Source organism: Colias croceus, chromosome 8 (assembly GCF_905220415.1).
Source record: "Colias croceus chromosome 8, ilColCroc2.1".
In the NCBI taxonomy this organism is placed as follows: domain Eukaryota; kingdom Metazoa; phylum Arthropoda; class Insecta; order Lepidoptera; family Pieridae; genus Colias; species Colias croceus.
This window is the reverse complement of record NC_059544.1, coordinates 7393187-7417934: the sequence shown is the minus strand read 5'-3', so window position 1 is coordinate 7417934 and position 24748 is coordinate 7393187. Positions and strand designations below refer to the sequence as shown.

General features: G+C 33.2%; 1 protein-coding gene across 2 annotated transcripts in view; it reads left to right on the top strand.

Annotated features, from left to right (window-relative positions):
- LOC123693992 (pyrokinin-1 receptor-like) overlaps positions 1 to 15252 on the top strand; it is a 51870-nt gene extending 36618 nt beyond the window's left edge. Inside the window, exons 4-6 of one of the 2 annotated variants that reach the window (XM_045639280.1) lie at positions 6465 to 6572; positions 12394 to 12570; positions 13942 to 15252. In XM_045639280.1, the coding sequence (XP_045495236.1) occupies positions 6465 to 6572; positions 12394 to 12570; positions 13942 to 14151 (495 nt within the window). In that variant the 3' untranslated portion in view covers positions 14152 to 15252. Of the gene's footprint in view, positions 1 to 6464; positions 6573 to 12393; positions 12576 to 13941 lie in introns of both variants that reach the window. The other variant, XM_045639281.1, reaches the window with a different exon arrangement.
- Positions 15253 to 24748: the final 9496 nt, after the last annotated feature.

The window sequence follows — 24748 nt, the reverse complement described above, 5'->3', positions numbered from 1 at the left end:
AATATCTACACTAATATTATAAAGAGGAAAACTTTGTTTGTTTGTTTGTTTGATTGTATTGAATAGGCTCATAAACTACTGGACCGATTTAAAAAATTCTTTCACCATTCGAAAGCTAAATTATCCACGAGTAATATAGGCTATATATTATCACGCTAAGACCAACAGAGCGGAAACACGCGGCTGAAACCGCGCGGCACAGCTAGTATTCTATATGTTTACATTTGCATGTATTGTTAGTCATACCTTGTTATATATTTACAATCTACATATAACACAACTTATAGTCGAAGCTTGCTCGATCCGCCCCTTCGGATTGGAATGACTGATGAAAGCTGAAATAAAGTAATTAAATAAAAATAACAATTATTGCCGGTGTTTGATATAAAAACGAAGAATCTCCCCGACTCTACAATTCAAAAGGGAAGTCCTATTGCCATTATTTAACTTCTGTTTCACTGCTAGACTTTTCCAACAGCCAAGTATCTAAGTGAAACCATTTCCCTTGCTTTTTTAAGTCACTTTTTTTCTAAATTCCGGCAATAGTCTAATGAACTCTCAATTTTATGAGCACGTGTAATACTTTGTAATTTAACAACAGGAAGCTATTAATTATTATGGTTCTTTAAAATTTGTACAATGTACATAAAAATTATATATAAAAATTTGTATTAAATTAACATAATTAAGCTATACTATTCCACATAAAAAATATCTCATATTTTCGACAATATCATGATAATGATATGTTTATTTATTTATTTATTAATACTTTATTGCTCTTAAAAATTACAAATTGAGACTTAATCTAGGATACATTGTAACAAACGGCGGCCTTATCGCTAAATAGCGATTTCTTCCAGACAACCGGTTGTACAGAGAGAATTTTTTTTTTTTTTTTTTTTTTTTTATGTCAGAGCAAGCAAAGGAGCAGGTGGGCCACCTGATGTTAAGTGGTCACCACCGCCCATAAACACTTGTAACACAAGGAGTGTTACAGGTGCTTTGCCGGCCTTTAATGGACAAATACGCTCTTTTCTTGAAGGCCCCAATGTCGTAGTTGTTCGGGAACACCGCAGGTGGCAGATCGTTCCACAGTTTCACCGTACGCGGAAGGAAGTTGCGGGTGAAGCGGACAGTGGTGGAGCGCCAACCATCCAGATGGTGCGGATGGAACTGGTTTTTACGGCGTGAGGTCCGGTGGTGGAACTGTGCGGCTGGTAAAAGGTGGAACAATTCCTCAGAGCACTCCCCATAGTAGATTCTGTACAGTATACAGAGAGACGCAACGTCTCTCCGCACTGACAGTGGATCGAGCCTATCGGAAAGCCTACGGTCATCGACAATTCGAGCTGCTCGACGTTGGATGCGGTCAAGAGGAAGGAGTTGATACTGTGGGGCTCCGGCCCAGAGATGAGAACAGTACTCCATATGCGGTCGCACCTGAGCCTTGTACAGCTGAAGTCGGTGGGCCGGCTTGAAGTACTGTCTCGATCTACTGAGCACACCAAGTTTTTTCGAGGCTAATTTAGCCTTCGCTTCCAAATGACTGCGGAATTGAACGTCACTCGAGATTTCAACTCCGAGGATTCCGATTTTCGGCGATATACTAAGGGGAGTACTCTTAAACCGAGGTTCTACGACAAATGGGGTCTTTTTAGCGGTGAACGCGCAAACCTGTGTCTTTAGGGGATTGAACTCGACAAGATTAAGTTCGCCCCAATCCGAGACTTCTTGGAGAGAAGACTCGACTTCAGACACAAGTTTGTTTCGATTCTCATTGAGGCTTTCCTTTGAGGTGTTTGCACGGCCGGGATAAAGAGCATCCCCCGTACTGTCGTCTGCATAGCAATGAATGTTACTGATTTGTAACAAATCATTGATATGCAGAAGAAACAGTGTAGGAGATAGCACGCAGCCTTGTGGGACACCAGCGTTCACATGAAGAGGCTTAGAGCAAGAACCGTCGATTACGACCTTAATGCTCCTCTCTTCCAGGAAGCTGGCAACCCAATCGCATAACCTCGCAGGAAGTCCGAAAGATGGTAATTTCGCTAGAAGTGCCTTGTGCCAGACCCGATCGAAGGCTTTCGCTACATCCAAACTTACAGCCAATGCCTCCCCTTTACTCTCAACCGCCTCCGCCCATCTGTGAGTGAGGTACACCAAAAGATCACCAGTCGAGCGACCACTACGGAAACCGTATTGCCGGTCGCTTAACAACTGGTTCTCCTCCAGATACCTCATGAGCTGGCTGTTAATAATGGATTCCATTATTTTGGAGAGTAAAGAAGTGATGGCGATCGGTCTGTAGTTAGATGGATTTGAGCGATCGCCTTTTTTAGGGATTGGGTGGACAAGAGCAGTCTTCCACGAATTCGGAACAATGCCTTTGGCGTAAGAGAGCCGAAAAAGACGCGTTACAACCGGTGCCAACTCAGGAGCACATGTCCTAAGCACAATAGGGGAGACTCCATCCGGCCCTGTCGACTTATGGATGTCAAGGGAAAAGAGAGCGTTTCGAACGGCACGTTGTGTGAAACGTATATCCGCCATTGAATGGTTGCACCGCGGGATGGTCGGCGGTGTCTTTCCCCTGTCATCAAGCGTCGAGTTCCTAGCAAAGAGAGCGCCCAAGAGTTCGGCTTTCTCTTTAGCGGAATGGGCCAGAGAGTCTTCGTCCTTGTGCAAAGGTGGAAAGGATGAACGACAGAAGTTACCTTGGATGGCCTTGGCGAGGGACCAAAACGCCCTTGTTCCCGAAGGAAGTCGCGTTAGTCTATCGCCAAGTGCACCAATATAACTAGATTTAGCCCTAGCGATTTCTCTTTTGCAGGATCTGGAGGCAAAGTTGTACTTCTTCCTGATGAGACCAACGCTTGGATCGCGACACGCCGTTGCTGCAACCCAGGCTTGAAAAAGTTCCTGTTTCTGGCGAGACGCCATGTTACAGGAACGTCCAAACCAAGGCTTGGATTTGCCACCGACGGGCACAACAGAGTATGGCACAAATAGTTCCATACCCTGCAGTACCACGTCAGTGATAGACTCAGCACAAGCGTTGGGATCCTCCGAGGAGAAGCAAACAGGCCCCCATGGGTAGGAAGCGAAAAAACCACGCATTCCGTCCCAGTCTGCCGACTTGTAGTGCCACACACGGCGTCGAGCTGCAGGTGTCTGCTGTTTCGAACCCGTAAGTGGCACCATACTCCATATCAGGCAATGGTCTGATGACCCCAGTGGGGCCACGACGGAGACCTGATAGTTCTCGGGATGTGTGGTCAGCAGAAGATCCAGAAGAGAGGGAGTATGGCCCTCCACATCCGGTATTCGCGTAGGCGATGAGACCAGCTGTGTTAGGCCATAGGCTAGAGCGAAATCGTGCACAGTTCGTCCCGCGTGGTCAGTTGTACGCGACCCAAGCCATTCAACGTGGTGGGCATTGAAATCGCCTAAAACCACAAGCTCCGCAGAAGGGAACTGTACAAGCAAAGTGTCGATCATCTCTTGGATGTGCTCAAATAAACGGTCGGTACCAGTATTCCCGCTGTGGGATCTGTACAGGCAAGCATAGACGCGAGGGTGGTCGCCGCAGTCAATATGCAGCCAGATAATGGACAGATCCTCACCTTCAAGGGTGCCAAGACGTCGACAACAGATATCTTCCCTAACGTATGCGCATACCCCGGCACGCGGTGCAAAAGTATGCTCCAGCTTAAAACCAGGGTATGTGAGATAAGATACGTCGGCCGGAGTTGATATCTGAGTCTCAGTCAGGAAGAGCAAGGCCGGCTTAGCCGTCTCAAGATGGTAGTGGACGGCGTTTAAATTAGTGTGCAGCCCCCGGATGTTACAAAAGTCCACCGTGAGAGTGGAGGGGGGTGATTTTCTTCGCTTGCTCTGCGAACCCCTTGGCACATGACCAAGCGGAATTATGCCCGCCCCAGAATACGACGGGCTGCCGCAGCGCAGGCGCTGCGGGAGGGATTCTCCTGCACCGTAGGTGCCGGTACCCTCCTGGGGTATTCTGCCTGATAATACCGCGTTCATATTTGGGGGTTGTTTTTGGGTCTCCGGACCCCTCACTCACCGTACGAAACACGGTAGCATACTGTTAATATGCCACCATTTCACGCCGGTTTTCTGTGAGGGTGTGGTAACTTCCCCGGTGCGAGCTTGACCCATTTTGTGCCGAAGCAGTGCTCGACTCCCACTTCAATTAAATAAAGGATGTGATTATCTTATGTTATGTTTGTTATGTTATGTTATGTGATATGATTATGTTATGTTTAAAAAGTTACTACTCCTATTCGTGGGTAAGAAATTATAACAACGTATTTACAGTTTAAATATAATTCTTGATAATTAATTAAATGTAATAATTATTTGAACGTTGATAGTGGCTATTCAAGGGAAGATGGGAATAACATCTGTTTACGCCTAAAGTTTTATAGATAAGTAATTAAGGCTCCATAATTGACAACGAGATAAGACAAGGGGCAAATTTATGGAAATCTGATTTAATTTTCAGATAATTTTATTCAATTTTAAATATATTGTATCTTTTTGTAAAGATTAGAATGGACTTATCTTATATTATGGATTCCAATACAATAAGATAAAGGTAGATCTGCACATAATATTATCTTAAAATATATTTTGATTCGCAAACAAATGTAATGCTGATTTATATTTGTACTAGTGGTCCGCCCCGGCTTCACCCGTGGTACATATTTCGCAGTAAAAGGTAGCCTATGTCCTTTCTCGGGTATCAAAACAGACAGACAGACAGAGTTACTTTCGCATTTATAATATTAGTATGGATTGTACAATTGGATAATATAGTTGTAAATGATAGCGTTATTAATTGGTACTATCTAGTATTATATTAAAATTTATAGGTATCTGTTGTGCTAATGCGAGAGCCGAATGGTTGCTGCCTCCTTGTTTGCCTTTAGCTATACAATTATACATACTACATAGCCTTGTCAAACTAATTATTCTTTTCCGTATCTTACTATTACAACATAACAAAGATTCTTAAAAAATTGGAGTTATCATCAACCTCTACTGCTAATTATAAAGAACAATATTAATTATTATGTACCTGAAGGGAAGGTATTATCACATTTCCTAGGTACATTCGTAATTGTACTTTTGAGTACATAAAACAATTACCAAAAAACGTGTTTTTTTTATAATTCAAACATTAATACTTCTCACATATTATCAAAAACTGAATCCACGTGACCGTGACCTTAAATGAAATAAGTCATTTAAAATGATACTTATTTCAAATTCAAATTTTTAGTTTTTTATCTTCCATTGGTATAAATTATGTTTTATAAGAATATTAAATATGTCTACTATAATACTGTAGATGAGAATCACTTCATAGTATTAAAACAAAGTCGATTTCTCTGTTCCATATTATGCTTAAATCTTTAAAACTACGCAACGGATTTTGAAGCGGTTTTTTTTTAAAATACAGAGTGCTTATGCAACACAATTATTTTTTTACCAACCTAACAAATACTCATTTAAAGTCTTATTTTAAGTACATCATTGTTTTTTATGGACCAGAAACAAAATAAAAATCTAATCTCACATCTCTTATGTTCGATGTTATTATAACTTATGGGATGAATAAACGATTAAAATCACTACATAGTATAAAACAAAGTCGCTTTTTCTGTCCCTATGTCCCTTTGTATGCTTAAATCTTTAAAACTACGCAACGGATTTTGATGCGGTTTTTTAATAGAGAGAGTGGGCGAAGCCGCGGGCGGTAAGCTAGTTTTAACATATAGTAAAAAGTAGAAAGTAAATATAATGTAGGAAAATGATAATAAGTCGAAGATTTAAATGCCACTCATAAATAAAAGGTCAAATCTACATTAATCTTATTAATCTTACAAAAATTGGATTAGGTATGTTATTGTTAAAAGATATTTTGAAAAGTATATCCAAAAATGCATTGACATCTAACATTTAGAGGTCAATTTTAATTTGAATGTCATGAATATTTTGAGAAACCTGAATACGAAGTGAAATTAATTAAAAATTGTAACTTTGGCACTTGGCAGTCCGTGATCACGTTATTAATTTGGTTTTTGGGATAATTACTTAAAATAAAATCTTTGGGCTAAGCCCTAAGGAATCCATCCATAATAATTACCTATACCTTAATAATAATTAGTAATTGACTCGCAGAGTCACTCACTACTGATTATGATTTATGATAGATATATTATAAGCTTACAAAGTTTAGTTTAGCATTACCAATATTGTCTAAATATCTTTTAATGAGGATAAGTAGGCCACTGGCCAATTATGTATCTATATTCTGGTGTTAAAAATATAGTTACATTATTGATATTGATATGGAAAATTTTTGGTAATTAGTAATAAGCTTGTTATTTTTGTAAAAATTGTTTTTATTTATGTAATTTTTTTCTTCACAGGTGTACATAGTACTGACGTATTTATCAGGAGTCCTCTACTTCCTGTCAACTGCAATCAATCCTTTCCTGTACAACATTATGTCTAACAAGTTCCGAAATGCATTTAAGGTAAGATTTTTTAATTTTCTTCCAAGGCTATTTGTAAACTCAAAATGTCAGAAATCAGAATTATAAAAATATTATTGAAGTATAAATCGCAAACAATTATTTAACTTTTGAAGGAAGGATAATTCAAAAACTGAATCATCATAAAATCAAAATGGTGAAGTTCATTAACCCAAACTTAAAAGCTGTGCAACGTAAAGTCAAACACAATGTCTGTAATATTAGCTTGGTAATATTAATTATTCTTAAAAAATACCGGGTAATTTGTCTTGTAAGATTTAGATATGTATAAAATACTTACGTTATAAATTATAATATTATGATTCTAAAATTCGTTGAGGAAAATATATTAATTTATATATTTTTATAGAGGTATATTACAATGTCAGAAAAATATAACATGATTGAATACTAAAATTTTGAATTTAAATTTATATAATACTAGGCTTCCGCCCACGACTTTGTACGTGCATCCCCGTTTTTCCCCGTTCCCGCAAGAATTTCGGGAAATCCTTTCTTAGGGGACGCCTACTTTATGACATCTACCTGCAAGCCAAATTTCAGCTCGATACGTCCAGTGGTTTGGGCTGTGCGATGATAGATCACTATATCAGTCACCTCTGAGTTTTATATATTATATATTATATAATAAATATAGATTACGATCTTAATTCTTATTCTGGATTCACAAACTAGGCATATTTTTACGCTTATAGTACGTGGTGACAGTGAGTAATAATATTATAATCATCAGTAATTTATATTATTCTTGAGGTGAGTAGTTACCTGATTAATTAAAAGCATTTTTTATAATCTATATCAATTAGTTTCATAATTAACTTAATACACATCGAAAGTAATAACCGATAATTAACTTCCGGAATTTATTTTAAAAACAACATTTTTTCAAAGAGCATTGGTGGAACAACATTGAGATGCAATGCGCGTATCTGAACAAATCATACAACTAGTGGTCCACCCCGGCTTCGCCCGTGGTACATAATACATATTTCGCAATAAAAAAGGTAGCCTATGTCCTTTCTCGGGTATCAAAATATCTCCATAACAAATTTCATGCAAATTGGTTCAGTAGTTTAGGCGTGATTGATTAACAGACAGACAGACAGAGATTACTTTCGCATTTATAATATTAGTATGGATTCGTTCAAACCAGCAATGAATAAATTACATTATGATAAATATCGGTGTACTTACTTCGTTCATGTTTTATGAAATTCTTATAGGCCTGACTCTCCCCTTATTACTTCAGGCGTTTCATGCATTCACTGAATAGCATTCAATGTTTAAAATTATTGTTAATGTTATCTTATTTTCGTGTATGTTTCTGGAGTAGATACATATACATTCATTAATTCTATGTAATTTTGAAATTTTATCACTTCATATGAAATAACCAGAAAAACTAAAAGGTTATTGTAATATTTAATTGTGTGTTCGTTTTTGGTTAATGTTTAAGGTTTAATGTTTCATTATTTTAAATTATGTGTCTGGCTAATTATATTTAATTTGAAGCTTGGTCATAACTACCTACACTAAATTGTGTAATGTTTTTGTATTTTATTACACTACTATCTTACCGTCCGCGGCTCCGCCCGCTTTCTCTAAAACGATTTGAGATTTAAACTATCCTATCTCTCAAGTTGGATCGAACTGCACAATGCACATGGTGTGCGAATTTTATTATAATCGTTTAAGTGGTTTAGGAGTCCATTGAGGACAAACATTGTGACACGAGATTTATATGTATATATTAAGAAGATTATGTGTTCAAAAATTTTTAATTACAGCAATTAATTCATTTCATATACCAATTAATATAAAAAAAATATTAGTATACATAGTAGTAGCCTTTTGAACTACATAGCTACTTAGTTGCATAGACTTTTCTTAAAATCTGCCTTTTGAAGTGAAACTTTAAGTCGCGTTGAGACTAAAATTTGAAGTCTACTGTCTCATAACAACATATAAAAAATACACTAGTTATGTTTTTAAATGATTTTAAATATTGTAAAGTTATTATCATAATTTTGGAAAAAAAATTGAAATCTATAAAACTTTTCGTCGTGATTCGACGCAAATTACATTCTTCGTGATACATCTCTGTCAAACTTTGTTTTAAATTGTTTTATTTTAATGAAACTTTTTTATTATTTTTTAGTATGTTTAAGATTTTTCTGATAGCATACTGATTACTTTTTTAGCCACGTTCCATTCAAGGCTTTTATTTTACATGTGGAGATAGATCTAATGTAGGTATTGGTTGCGAATTTATTTATTCCTGTTTCAAAACTTTTTTATGGCACAATTTTGTAAGGCACATTTGAAATTCAATCCTATCAAATAAACATATTTTTTCGGTTAATTTGGATAATTTTCCCTTTTCTCTGTTTGAGCCTGGTTTTGCAAATAACCTATATGTAAAGACGTAATTAATATCCTAATACATCCTAAATCCATCCTAATAAGGATCCAGTTTAGGACATGTGGTTATCAACAAATATATATTTTTTAAAGAATGGATAAAAATATCCAAGAAATTAAAATACACTCTTTTAGTAATAAAATAGCAGGGTTCATCTTAATTACACGCTATTTTAAGCATTTATGTAAATTATTTTTATAGTCGTAAAAAAATTAAAGAATAATTTATTTACGCGTATTTCTTGCCCTTTTTAAAGCAAGGGGTTATTGGAGTTCATTTAAATCCAGGTACCATGAAAATAGAATGAAACAGGAAATACTTGGTATACATTACGCAAAAATCATAAATATTATTGTTACTTTAAATCTAAATATAGCTAGCTTGGTCACTATTTGATGGCAGTGGGTAGACATTAATGGTATTCATGGTTTTTTCACGAATTTACAGATATACCTACTAATTACAATAAAAAAAAAGTTTTACATTAATTGTTAATTTCAGAAATGTTTTACGGGGTTAATTTTAAACAGGGTTCCCATCTCGTTGAAAAAGTATTTGTATAGTACCTATGTTTTCCAGATCCATATACTTATTATTATTACAATGAGTGTGTATTATCACGTCATTCATAGGGGATTATCTTCAAAAAGTACTGGCATGTTTGACGCAATTTGTGAATTTTCCCTCAAGCAGAAAACTGTATCGAAATGGATTTATTAATTTAGAATGTGACATGAACATTACTTACATCATCTTGTATCACATTATTGAATTTGATATCACATGTATTTCATAGCTGTAATAGTTATTCTATAAAAATAATTATTGTAAAAGACATTTTAGTAGGTAAGTTAACACACTTCAAGCGTTAGCAAATACTATTCGTGAATTGCTAAGGACCTATGTAAGAGTGGTTTCGACAGGCACTCATATTCAACAAATTTATTTTATAACAATTGGCTCAAGTCGGGCGCAAAAAGAAAAATACTCACGCAATTATTTTTCTTTCAAATAAATGAAGTAGATTTGTAGCGTATATTTAATTTAACAGTATATACTTCAGGATTGTGCCTGAGACATTTGGCTAAATCTTAATATATATAAATCTCGTGTCACAATGTTTGTCCTCAATGGACTCCTAAACCACTTAACCGATTATAATACAATTCGCACACCATGTGCAGTTCGATCCAACTTGAGAGATAGGATAGTTTAAATCTCAAATCGTTTTAGAGAAAGCGGGCGAAGCCGCGGGCGGTCAGCTAGTTATTTATAAGTTTGTAATTTAGTATACGTTTTATTTTGTATTATTCACGCCAAAATGCTCTTCTTCCACCACAAGTGAGCTCAATCACAATTCATTGAATTTTACTATATGAATATTTCAGCTTTCCATTTACATAGTAGGTATGAACGTTGAATTTTAATAGATTTCACCCGTAAACAAAAGTTTTTATTCATCTCTGTTGATATTTGATTAAGTTACTGCGCATATCCATTGCCTAGGGTTAAAATAGTATCATTTTACAGCTCGACAACGCCTTGGTGAAATAGGCACCTATCAGCCGATTGCGGTCAAAGGTCGCTCGTAAATCTGGGCTATATTTGGCATAAACGCACCTTTCCCTTCGAAGTGCTCAGTCTAAGCCCATTATGGGACATAAATATATCGTCTACTGAATAAGCCTTCTACCGACCCCCAAGATTGAGTTATCTGCTTCGCCACTGAACCATTTAATCTAAAAATGCCACTAGATCAATAGGACTAGTTTTCCTAGTAAATATTTTCTTAACGATTCTTACCCCTTTTATTTACGATCGCTGATTGAAAAAGTTAATTGGACAGTAGCGAATGAACTGCGCAGTTTCTTGGGTGTAAACTTTGTTTTTTTTTTAGTATAATATCATGATAATTAAATAGTTTTAGGCTAATAAATATACCTAAGATATCAATAATATTCAATAGGTATTTGGAAAAAGCTAATGTAAAAACTATTATTAAGTTTGATGGCTTGTTAATGCCATATGTTACTGTGGAAGCAATTTTAAATATACTTTTTTAAAGTTTCACTTGAATTTACATTTTAATTAACATTTTTGATGTGTGTTTAAATAATTAAGTAATGCTTTACGACCGGTTTTAGGTACCTATCAGTAATGTTATATAAATATTTGAATTCAGATATAAATTCTAGTGTAGAGTTTTTTGCCTTTATAATTTTAATGTATAAAATTATAATTCTGCGCATGAAGTATTCTTTAAGAAGGTCATACATTTTTTGTTGTTTAAATTGCAAGGAAAACTCGTCGGCGATGTAAAATTATTTTGAATATTGGTTTTCTTTTTGAATTTACCTAAGTAATAATAATATGTAGTCAATTTATATATTTAAGGGTTTAGATTTAATATATATCTATTTTTTCTAAATTTTCAATTAGGAATTACTTTTTTAATTGTTTGTATTGTTGTTAATTTTTCTATAATAAATTTGACACCGACACGTAAGCAAACACGATTACACGACATAACTATGCGGTTTTCATGATACTTAAGAATCTCAATTTATACCTCAATTTGTATCTAAATTTATACCTATTTATACCAAGAAGTTTTTTTTATTATTTATGGCATTCGAAAAAAAAATACCTAAAAAAGCAATAGAAAAAAATTACCGCTTCGTAGAATGTTTTCTATTCGAACGAAATTTACGTCGTTCAGTTTTTTTTATAAATAATATTGTATATCTTAATTTATTTATAATAATATTACCACTTCAGTATAAAATTGTATTCAATAAATATTTTCCAGCTACCCAATAAGCCAATTAAAGTTTTAGTACAAATCCATTCACCGAACCATTTAGTTTTAATTTATTAAAACAATTGGGATCGTTTTAACAGCTTACTCTTAAACTATTGCTGAAATATAGTCTATTTCATTTTTTTTCTCTCATTGTTTCGTCTTTCTTATTGCTTTTTATTTTTTTGTATTACAAGAAATTTCCTTTTCCCATGGAGTAGAAATAGATTGAATTTGATATACATAATTGTATTCTATAGTCATAATAATAAAATTATGTTTTTCCTCTTTGAACAATGTAGAGGGCCTAAATGCTCATGATCGGACGTCATTGTAGGTGCTTATTCATAACCGTATTGGCAGCCAACATTGACTACCATTTGTTGGGCTAACACTGGCCAATCTTTTGTTGCTAGATCACACTATCAGTGTCAGTGGTGCAGCTGGCGAGATGGGCCTGGATTAGGCAGAACATACAGCGCCTTACTAGCGTCCCGGCAAAGGGCCGCTAGCGAGCGAGCCAGGCCGAACCTCGGCTTTAACTTTACTATTTATCTACTAATTACAACCTTTGTTCCTAGATGACACTATCAGTGTGGTGCAGCCGGCGAGATGGGCCTAGATTAGGCCGAACATACAGCGCCTTACTAGCGTCCCGGCAAAGGGCCGCTAGCGAGCGAGCAAGGCCGCACCCTCGGCTTTTGCGGCGTTTGTCTACCGCCACCACGCAACTGTGTGTGGCCCCTTCCAGAGCCCAGGTGAGGTTAGAACGAACCTTTTTATCTTGGAATGGGTAATGGGTTCTAACGCTATAGATTACTAATCGACTTCATTTATTATTAAGATAATTTAATGCATATTCATTTAATTTTTAATATATTATATCTATGGCCGTATTGTAAAATGAAAACTCAGTTTTTAATTAAAATTACTTACCCTTTTTTCGATTAAAACAACAAAGCATGAAGTAAATAAAAAGGAATAGGAAAACTGTTTATTCTACCGTGATTTTTGTTTCTGAAAACTCTTTACCATAACACAGCTGTTATAATGAATTTATTCTTAGATAATTATTATAATTACGAGACAATCTAATGGAGTACGAGAGTAAATATTTTGATTTAGGCGTTTAATACCACTCTTACCGATGAAATGTTTTATTTATTCTATGCTTAGCGATAGTAATCCGCTTTACCCAGTTTTATTATAGCATAAATACTTTTTATATAAGGATTTTATGATATTGAGTAACGATAAATATGTGCGATGTAAAAATTTATGGAATAGCTCTCGGAAATACCCAAAATTATAATATAAGACAAAAAAGGTCAGACAGTATGTACAGTCGGATAATATAGCTATTTAAAATCTGTATACAAATTTCCGTTTTCCAAAATGAACTTTAAAGTAATATTACAAACCCGTTTTATTAAATTTAGCCAAAAATTACAAGAGTAAAAAAATAAATTAAAATGCATTCGACAAGCGAATGGCTGCAATCATTAATTATTTATCGTTATAATCCATGTTCAAACGAATATGTAATCAATGTATTTTGTTGTTTTCAACAATCTATTTCATCGTGTGCAAGAGTATCCTTCCTTAACGATCTCGCATTTGTTGAAAGGGGACGATACACACTGAACCCAATAAAGATGATGATTTTAGTTTTAAGATACAGTTCAGCAATTCACTAATAATAGTAATCATACTATAGTAGGTAAAAAATATTTATAGTTATTTTTACAGTGTACAAGTAGAGAAACATCGCCGATAATGGAATTTATTTTTCATTAGAAAGGAATACGGTTAACGTATATTATGTTAAAATTAACTTCGTATTTGCACAAAGTATCTGGGAAAATATGAAAAGTATATAATACAAGCTCCATTCTGTATTTATTCATTTTATACTGTTTAAAGATAAAGTTCCGTTCAAAGGAACTTCATGTTAATAGCAGCACAATTATACGATATTGTGCTGGGTACAACTGTTGTGGTTTCATTGCAAAGCCAACAATGCATGCTGTAATATAACGCTATCGCTACAACGGTGTAGGCTGGAAAAATATCATCCAATACTCGGAAAAACAAGCGCAATAAAGCGCATCGTTCTATTTCTGTTACAGTCCTACCGAAGAAATCTTTCCATAGTCAACGAGTCGCCAAATGTGAATTGGGTGTGGCAACAGCGACGTTTGAACGAGGGATCCGACTCTTTCACCTCACCACGCAGTATATCAAACTCAAGCTTACACGAATTCGACCAAGAACTGAGCGGGGAGGAACTAGCCACTTATATGTATCAAGTGAATTGCAATATCGGTGGGTTAACCTGAGACACGTCTGTTTAGATTGCCGGAACGGTTGATCTAAACAAAACAGTGATAGGTAATTTAGCTCGGACTCCTCGGGTTGATAAAGAACTGTGATACGAATTGTAGAATGTACGTTCCAGATATGTGTTGTATATAGATGTTATATTTGTAATGTGCTATTTTGTTGTTGCAAAAATTTATGAATGTTAAAAGATTAGCGAGAACCAATGACGTATTATTATCCTTAAATAATAAACAATAGTATAAAATAAGCTTTGATATGTTCTATTAATTTTGAGAAATTTTGTAGCTACACTGTTTTTGAATATTATTAAAAGTCAATAAAAATGATTTATTACGACAAAAATTGTATAATGCCATTAAAATAATTATTGTTCTCTAGCATTTTCGAATTGTTTGCTCACAATGTGTAAATTTATGTGATTCATTTATTAAGTGCTTTCAATGAGTTAATGGCAAACGTCTATGGAGACCAATATCTATAAAAAAGGAACTTCTATTAAAATTTACTATACCTTACACGAAGTCAACATTTTCAGTTCAAAGGTCTATGTGTTGTATTGATTGACTTTGACAGCCTAAAATGTGTTTTAGTTTTGTTAGACTTCGTACTTCGTGTCCTATTTGTTAAAGCTTTAAAGCACCTATGATATCGGAGAGGTAGATTTTGTTGAAGTTTTTATCTTTATTTTTATAACAAATGTTCAGAAAAGATGTGAAATTGTAGTTAGTGGACAAGTAATTTTATAAGTACCTAATACAAATTGGTTATGACTATGATTGTGTGGCTAGTCAATTAAATAAAATGTTAAAATGAATAAATTAAAATATTGTAGAAAAATATAACATTGTTGAAACGATTGTTCGTGTTGTTTTTTATTGGAATGTGTATACTGGATAATGCGTGATATTAATTTAATTGTATAATTGTTAAAAGTTAGTTACATAGATACACTGTACATTTTGTAAATATGATTAGTTAGATTATAATAAATGTAGAATTTTATTTTTATTTTATCACGTACATTTTGTACATCACTTATTCATAATTTATGTTTGTAAATAGTGAAAAAAGTTGAATTGTTTCTACACAATTGTTAATCATGATTCATGAGGGATACATGAAAACAGAAAAGTTCTCTAGAGCCGTGATAAAGCTCACGCCTGAGATATTAGGATCACGTAAATCTACGTGATCATTATTTTATTTAACATTGTATGTGGTGGTTTGGAAATGGAAATGCTTGGGTAAATACACACGACAAATTATAAGATATTTGACGATTTGAATTTTCCTAATTGAATGGTAATTAAATGTGTTTCAATATTTATGTTGTTTTATTACCTTTGATACATATAAATAATATAATTGTGTTAATTAAATACACCCCTCTCTCTATCTCTTCACCGCATTTTTCTTCTAATGCAGGGTCACAGGCCGACGAAGGTTCAGGTTAAATAAGGTTAGGTGGGCAAATGATGAAATTCCGCAGGTTCTCCTGATGGTTTTCTTTAACAATAGCACCAGGAATTCAAATAAAATGAATGCATTCTGTTTCATTGTTCATCCATTCTCGAACCTTCGACTTTGATTGCTGGGACTGGGTACTTCACTTAAAGCCAACATAATTTTTCAGAAGTTCCTTACTCCCTGATACTGAAAAAAAACTATTGTATTGGCAAATTGGCATATTATAAGTTAGCATGAAGCCCGCATATTTACTTACTAATAACCTAAGCACAAAATGATTTGTATAATACGACATGTAGGAAAGTATTGGGAGAACATTTGAATTGCATATCGTACAATAAATAAGGCTTAGGGTCGAAACCCATAATCCTTTTTCGTGTCTCACCCTCTTATCTGGTTGATTGGCAATAATAGAATAAATGTGGATGCTCGTTAGTTAAAATGTACTCGTATGTTATAAATTATAATCCATACTAATATTATAAATGCGAAAGTAACTCTGTCTGTCTGTTACTCAATCACGCTTAAACTACTGAACCAATTTGCATGAAATTTGGTATGGAGATATTTTGATACCCGAGAAAGGACATAGGCTACCTTTTATTGCGAAATATGTACCACGGGCGAAGCCGGGGCGGACCTCTAGTAAAATATAAACACGGTTAGTTATATATTATGTGATAATTGAGATATTTAATTTTTTGGATTTGTTTTCGTCCACATATTAGAAATGTTGAGTCAATATTATATATATATATTATATATAATACATATTTTCGGACTTTCATAATACTAATATACCATTTTATAGTAATTTTTGCCAATTTAACTTGAGAACAAAATGAGTTTTTATCGTAAATGTGTAGACATTGTATGTCTACGCCCTACCGTAGGGCATACCCATAATGCTTAGCTAGCTTTTTCTTTATATACTTTGTACTTTGTAGGAAACTATTGTTTATTAATAAAAATTACCTGTTTTGTCTGGTTTCGTCTTCGTACAAAAAATACGATTAAATTATTCTTCTATAGAACATAAAACAATTATTGGATCAGTAAGAATGTCAACTATCAAATAAAACAAAGGTTAATATTTGAGTTTATGGGCGGGTAAATATCATTGAGCTATTATTAATATACCAACTGTTATCAAATAAGCGAGAGCTATTAGACTTTATTTTTACATTGCTTAGGAATATTCCAAATTATTAGAAACTTTTTGATAAATATATCAATTGAGTTTCTGAAAAAGTCAATTTACGAAATACTGTCTGTATGTAAGGAAGTTAATTCACAAAATATTCTTTTTTTCATTCATCTCTTTATTTATGAGATTTTCGCTCATGCGTGAAGAACCTCTTCATGATCTTTTGTTATCCACTTTATGATGTTTTGAATATTTTGATATGTACTGGCAGATGTACGATAAACAAAAAATAATAACAAGGAAAAACATCGAAGAAATACACAATACCTAGTAAACCAATTGTAATATCTTCTATATAAAGTAGCTTAGGACACTTATTGCCGATTCTTAAACCCTTGGTTAAAACTAATTCCTCGAATATCGTATTAAATTACCCTTGGAATAGTCTGTCCTAACTGCCCATCTTTTAACATGTTTATAGGTAATATTATTTACTTAGATTATTTATATTATTGTTGTGATACTTCATTGGACTGTAAGTTTTAACCAAGAACTGAAAAAAATGTTATCTCCTAATGATTATTCTTTCAAGTTTTAAGTCTACTTCTCTCCAACTCATTATTTGCGTACTGTGGAAGTTCAAATATTTGTATAGGCCGCTTCAGAGAGCTAAATATAACGTGGCTTCCTGAAACCCGGCAAGGTCGTAAGTCAATCTTGAGATGGTTACGCACTGTACCTACGCGGTTGGGGGTTATGCCACACTAATCAGGACTACATCCAACTGGTCAGTTTGCGGCTATAGCGATGACGGCGATTTATTAGAGTCAATGGCAAATGGCAATACAATCAAAACGGAAATAAACAAGACGGTCGTAGTTATAATATCTACCAAAAATAAAGCTATGGAGGATTCATATGATACGCAAATGATTTATTAATGCGTTGTAATACATATATGGAATACTTTACAGTATACATGCTATATAGCACACACTACACATTTCTTACTACGTAAATAGGTACAATAATGTTATATTGTTTTGCTCTTAAGCTTGGTTTAAAGGAGGCTTATGATTGTATTAAGAAAATTTATTATAGTCAGCATGAGTGAAAGACAATGCTCGAGTACAATGTAGAATTATATCCTTTGGTAATAGTTACGTGTATTGTAGTTACCTACCTTTACATGTAATCATAACATTTGATGTAACCACACGTAACTACCGAACCACGTCTAATATAGGTACTCTACTGACTGCTCATATGTGTTCGATATGATAGATGTAAATATATCCATAGGTACTAATATTATAAATGCGAAAGTAACTCTGTCTGTCTGTCTGTTACTCAATCACGCCTAAACTACTGAACCAATTTGCATGAAATTTTGTATGGAGATATTTTGATACCCGAGAAAGGACATAGGCTACCTTTTATTACGAAATATGTACCACGGGCGAAGCCGGGGCGGACCACTAGTTATAAATAAAGTACAGTGTGAAGCCGATAAAAAACTGGAGAAGAAACTAAAACATACCTATAAATAAGGATTCGTATCTTCTCTTGTCGAAATTGTGTAATTTATTGTTACCTACAACTTCCATAAAATACAATATAGAATTTCTTGCCCACAAAGTTACGACAACATATTTTTGGAATCTTGATTTGATAGGAACGTGTGAAAATGTTCAAGTAGTTAATGATGAATAAAAAGATATTTTAATAACGTTTAAATAAAAGCACTAGTTGGGTAACTATTCAACATCTATACCTAAATTTTTCAGATACATTTTTTTAATTATCAATTGATTTGTATAGGCAATAGAATTATCCCAGTAAATAAATATTATTTGGCTTGCATTAGTTTTGTGGGGGTGTGTCGGGGAAATTTATTGTTATTCTTTATAGAGATTAGACAACTTGACCATAAATAAGGGTTGTTTAAGGAAGGATAACCGAGCCGAAAAAAGATTAGGAAAAGTTTTATCAATATAGAGATAAAATATACATATAACAATCATTTAATTGTGTCGAATACACATTTGATAGCGTAACTCAATGCTTCTATCTATAAAAAGATGGGTTACTAAGATAAGCAAGTGAGTTATTAATAAATAAACAGAAATATTTACTAAAAATAATTTAAAAAGGGCGACGTTTTATTTCAAACGATGTTCTTCAGTGGGGTACATAAAGTCGATATGGCATGAATGAGGCTAAATTGGGTTCGTCATTCCTTTACAATTGTCAGTGCTGTCAAGGAATATTTAATGGGGTGTTTGTGTGATACTGTGGAAAGTATTTTCTCGATATCGAGTATTGAGAGACGCACTGGGGGCGGATGAATAATATGGGCCCATTTGTAACATTTAATTCTTTGAGAAAGCGGTCGGAAGTACATAATATAGTAGAAAATACGTATTCGTTATTTGATAACACAGGCACAGATAAGATAATACTAACTATACTCTAGTATGTCTACAAAGGTAATCAACAAGAGAATGTCAATTATTGAGATTGTTATAGTTAATTCTACTTTTATTAGACTGATACGACCGTGTAAAATGTGTTTCCCTATAAGCTAGCCTATAATTATATTACGTGTGTGTATTGATATAAAATTTATTAATTAATAAGAATGTTTGATATTGCTTCATCAATAGTAACACAAAAATACCTAACCTATAATCATTACGCCTTTCATTTTCAATATTGAAATGAATTATTGTAACAATATTTTTGAAAGCCATATTATTTCTTTCGTATTTTCCAATATGCATAATATTGTAGTATCAATTGATTTAAATATGTGAATTAAATTATTCATTTATGAGAGCTTTTGATAAAGTGTTTGTTTATTTCGATCACACGTGTATTTTAAGGAAGCAGGGTTATTAGGACATAAAACTGAATAAAAACGACTCTTTCATTTGAAAGTTTAGGTAAATACTAGCGGTCCGCCCCGGCTTCGCCCGTGGTACATATTTCGCAATAAAAGGTAGCCTATGTCCTGTCTCGGGTATCAAAATATCTTCATACCAAATTTCATGCAAATTACTTCAGTAGTTTAGGCGTGATTGAGTAACAGACAGACAGACAGAGTTACTTTCGCATTTATAATATTAGTATGGATTGAGGTTAAATAAAAAAGTGTAAATAAAAAAGCTCGTTTAATTACTTAAAGCTTATTCAATTTTTTCCACGGGGCTTGTAGTTTTGCCGGAAATCGAGAGAAAACGATTTTTACTCTTTCCAACTTCCCGATCCTGGTTCGCCTGTAAATTAGTTTTCCTTAATTTTGGGTTTATTCTCTTCCTTTTCTAAGTAGATCCATATTTTATCGTTTTACGATTATCAAGGGTTTCTGTACTTGTCTATAAAAACACTATGTAGGAATCAAGATAAGTTAGATTGGTTAGATAGTTATCTATAAGTAAAATTATTGTTTTAAATAATGAAGATAAAGATTAAGGAGATACTTACTAACTAATACTACAAATAATTAAATCTAGAATAATATATTTTGTATAACAAGAAATTGTTATCATCCTACCTATCATCAATTAGTAATCAATAATCATATACCTAAACATTAATCATAAGGTAATAAAATGCAGATACTATGGTACGATGAAGGTAGTAAAATGATACATAATTGATTTAGTATTATTCTTATAGAAGTAAGTATGCATTTAAATTACTAAGTATACGATAATGAAAAGTTAGTAAAAAGTCAGCTCTACCTTCGAGGTGGTTGGACATTGCACCTTTTTAGAAGAGTTTTATAATGGTGCAAAACGTTTTTCAAGTTTCAGTTTCAGTGAATAAGTACATCAAGATGCTAATTTTAGATGTCGTTGTCACTAAAATATAACGATAGATGCTTGTCCACCATTATTATAGCTTGTTATATGTAAGTATAGAGCATAAATCAGTGCCACGTTTATGGATTACCCGTGACCGTAATAATTAGCGTCGTTAGTGGGACCCACGGCCTGTAAGGTCATGTCATTACACGGACCATGAAAACGTTTGATGCTGCATCTAGTTTCAGCTCTGTGTGGAACTGTCTTTATCCCAATTATGTTTAAATCACTGTGGAGCTTATTTGTGAAATTACTAGCCGCCCGCCTAACTCCGTTTGCGTACAAATGGTGAATCTCCATATTAACTCTCCCGCTTTATATTTATTATAAGTGATAAAAGTTATTTCCAAGGATATAATTTATCATACTGACAATAATTGTTATTGTCTCTATAAGCAGTTTGTTGTGAATATTTTGGCGATAGAGAGACACACAAAGCTATTTTTGTCCTTAATTAATTTAGGATGTTTTGAATTATAGATTGGTGATTACTTATTTACCTACTTCGCTTCTGTTTTGTTTTGATATTGTTGCGTGAGAAGTTTGTAGGTTTTAGATTGATACCGTATCTTATTACATTACAATATGTATAGGTAATACTAAAGTTATATAATTGGCTAATCGGATAAATCGTAGGAAAGTTTCGACGTTGTAACAATAAAGTTATTGTCTTCCTGATTAAATTTCGTCCATAGTATCCAGTCATAACAGTTTGATAATAAATAACTTTTAATTTATTACAATAAATATTCATTTAATAAATACGTAAACGAAGTTTATGAAACGTTATAGGTACAACGTTTTTTAATATTGGTAACTATACAGTACATCTACCGTACAGTACAGTTGTAATTTAGTACAGCCTGTACTAACGAAGGACCAATGCATTTCAAAAACCATGATTGCCTTTTACAAAATACTGTTATATTATAAGTGGTTATTGAAATGAATGACTTGACTGAATTTTATGACTTTTAGTACACATTGAAGTATTGCAACAAGTTTTTCTCCGAAGCAGGACTTAATGGATAGTTAGTTATACATATATACATAGTAAGTAATAATTAGATTTAACAAAACCGTCTATTAATGAAATGGTTTTTATTTGGCTAAAAAATAATTTTCAGAAACTTAATATTCGCAATAAATTGAGGTTTAAAGACATTTATTCTCATTAAGACATGAAGTCACTTACACGAGAAACAGCAATAAATTAGAAAGAAAGAAAGAAAGAAAGAAAAGACATTTAATTAAAGAACTATTCGTTGTTAATAATTTATCTGAATATTTACTCGTTAAAGCAGAAGATTAAAAATATATGAAATGGCCAATACCTATATAAATTTGTGGTACCTACTTAAACAAAAAATGTGGTCTCCTTAGAATTAAGTTGATTTTAAAGATTATATTATATTGTATAATTATGTAAGCTTCACAACATAAAATAAAAAGAAACGTCCTTGCCGAATACAGCGGCATATTATTTAAGAATAAAACCACTTTTAAATTTATTTATAGATATGCATATCAGATATTAAAAGTCCAAATAAAATCTTAAGGTTAGAAAGTGTTGAATTTTGTCCTTCAAAATACGAGGAAGTATTGTTTGCTTGAAAGTGCATCGAGATCAGAATCATATTAAATAATTATACTAGGCTAAAGCCACTATTCAATTTATTTTTGGAATTTCAAAAGGACACAGTAGGTATACAAAATGTAAAAAAAGTCACAGACTTGACATTTTGTAGCCTTTAATTTTTTCCAATAAATGTAAAAATGGAATTGAAAAATAAATGTATTATAAATGTATTAACTACCTAAGTAGATATATCATATATAGATACTAAAAAGGTATCAATACATTTATGTGTATCTATATGTATTTGAGTATTTAGATACTCAACAATATTTTATTGTAGGTAATAACCTTCCCAGTTGTACATTTCTAAGAAGGTAGGGTACCTATTTACTTTTATTTGATGATCTTAAGATTTTTAAGAAAGTGTAAGCTGAACCGTGAATGTAATATAATAATTATCCAAATTGTATTTTATCAACTAATGAAAAAGCATTTAATATCACACCTAAAGACATTTGCAGATATTTTAGTCTACTCTGTAAATTAGTTGATACTTCATTCTTTGTACAAAATTCATTTCCTTCATACAAAAGGTTTAGTGTTTTTTTCACAAAATTCCAATGCACAATGAATATTTGTGCCACAAGCGATAGAAGATAAAATTCGATTTTAGCATGGAATTGCAACTCGCGAGCGGGCTACGAAATCGACCACTTAAGTGTTCCGCATCACGTGTACCAATAAATTTCTTTCTTTCTTCTGTTTTGTAAAATATACATATAGGCCTAGTATATCTACAACATTTTCGTACAACTTTATTTTTAGGGGTCCTATTGAATACCAGCGCTATGAACTTTACATGCATACATTTTGTCGCAATTATCTTGTATCATTTCTATCATTTCTATCAAATAAATGTTCTTTCTTTCATTCTTTCTTTAAATTGAAACAATGATGCCAGTCAGATATTTTTATAATTTTTATATTTACTGTTATTTCAAATTGTTGAGAACACACGATACAGGCGCAGCATTTAAAATATTAAGGAAATTAATTCGTTGATTTTTTTTGGATTTTATCAAACTAAGAGTTCAAAAATGCGATTTTAATTTACATTTCCAGTTTTGCTGGTTGAAAATCATGATTATTTTATGAAAAAGAAAATATGGTTGCCAAGACCTGTTTGATCACATGCACCACATTTATGACCAAAACCAAAGTCAACATACATTGCCGGATGCACTGGTGTTTTAAAGTGTTTATGTCCTTTCGGTAGTAATTTCAAAGCCTAGAAATTTTTGGATCTATCTTTAATTAGTCAAAATTACATTAATGCAAACAAAGTTACCTATAAATTATAATTTTTGGTCAAGTGACAAACCCATATATTATTGTCTTATAAAAATACTAGCTTACCGCCCGCGGCTTCGCCCGCTTTCTCTAAAACAATTTGAGATTTAAACTATCCTATCTCTCAAGTTGGATCGAACTGCACATGGTGTGCGAATTTTATTTTAATCGGTTAAGTGGTTTAGGAGTCCATTGAGGACAAACATTGTGACACGAGATTTATATATGTATATTAAGATATAAAACTATGTTTCCGCCCGCGCAGTCAAAGAAAAACCAGCATAGTTCCCGTTCCCGTGGGATTTCCGGGATTGCGTCATTTTTCCGGGATACAAGTAGCCTATGTCCTTTCTCAAGTATCAAAATATCTCCATACCAAATTTCATGAAAATTGGTTCAGTAGTTTAGGCGTGATTGAGTAACAGACAGACAGACAGAGTTTCTTTTGCATTTATAATATTAAGTATGGATTCTTTCCTATGTGAATGAAAAAAACTAAATAGAGAGGAAAGTGGCGCTGACAATGTCGCACTTGTCGACAACAAAAACATTAGTAATTGCATTTAAATTTTATATCAAAGAGCTTATTGCTAAGGATTCTCTGTTATAGAACCTACTTGCTTCACAACTGGATAAAAATAAAAATAAAAATAAAAACTTCTGAATACCCATAAATTCTATTTCAAAAGCTTTCCAACGATTGAACTTCACAGGACGAAATACTTTTATAATGGACAATATTTTTACTTAAATGAATATAATAACGAGTACCTAATACTTCTATAAAATAAATGAAAATATTTCCTTCAAGACATAACTAACTCAAATTAGATCGATTCTAAATAATGGTAATATAACTTTTGTTTAAAGTTACTAAGGAACCGTGTTTTCATTGCTATAAATGTTAGTATCGAATTATAAAAATCCATACAATCGACTAGTTGTTTCATTTCAATAATTCATTTATTGAAGTTTAAAAACAAACAATGCAAAACATTTCATCGTTAACTATAAACGAGGTGTAATCCGAGGAATGGAACCATAGCAAAACTTTCATCATTACTTACAAAGAAAATATTTAGGAAAATAAGTTGCGATTGCTTGTAAGCAGGATCTCATTAACGATAACATCGGGAGTTGTCTGAGCCATTGCACTGTTACAAACTAATTGGCGAACTTCG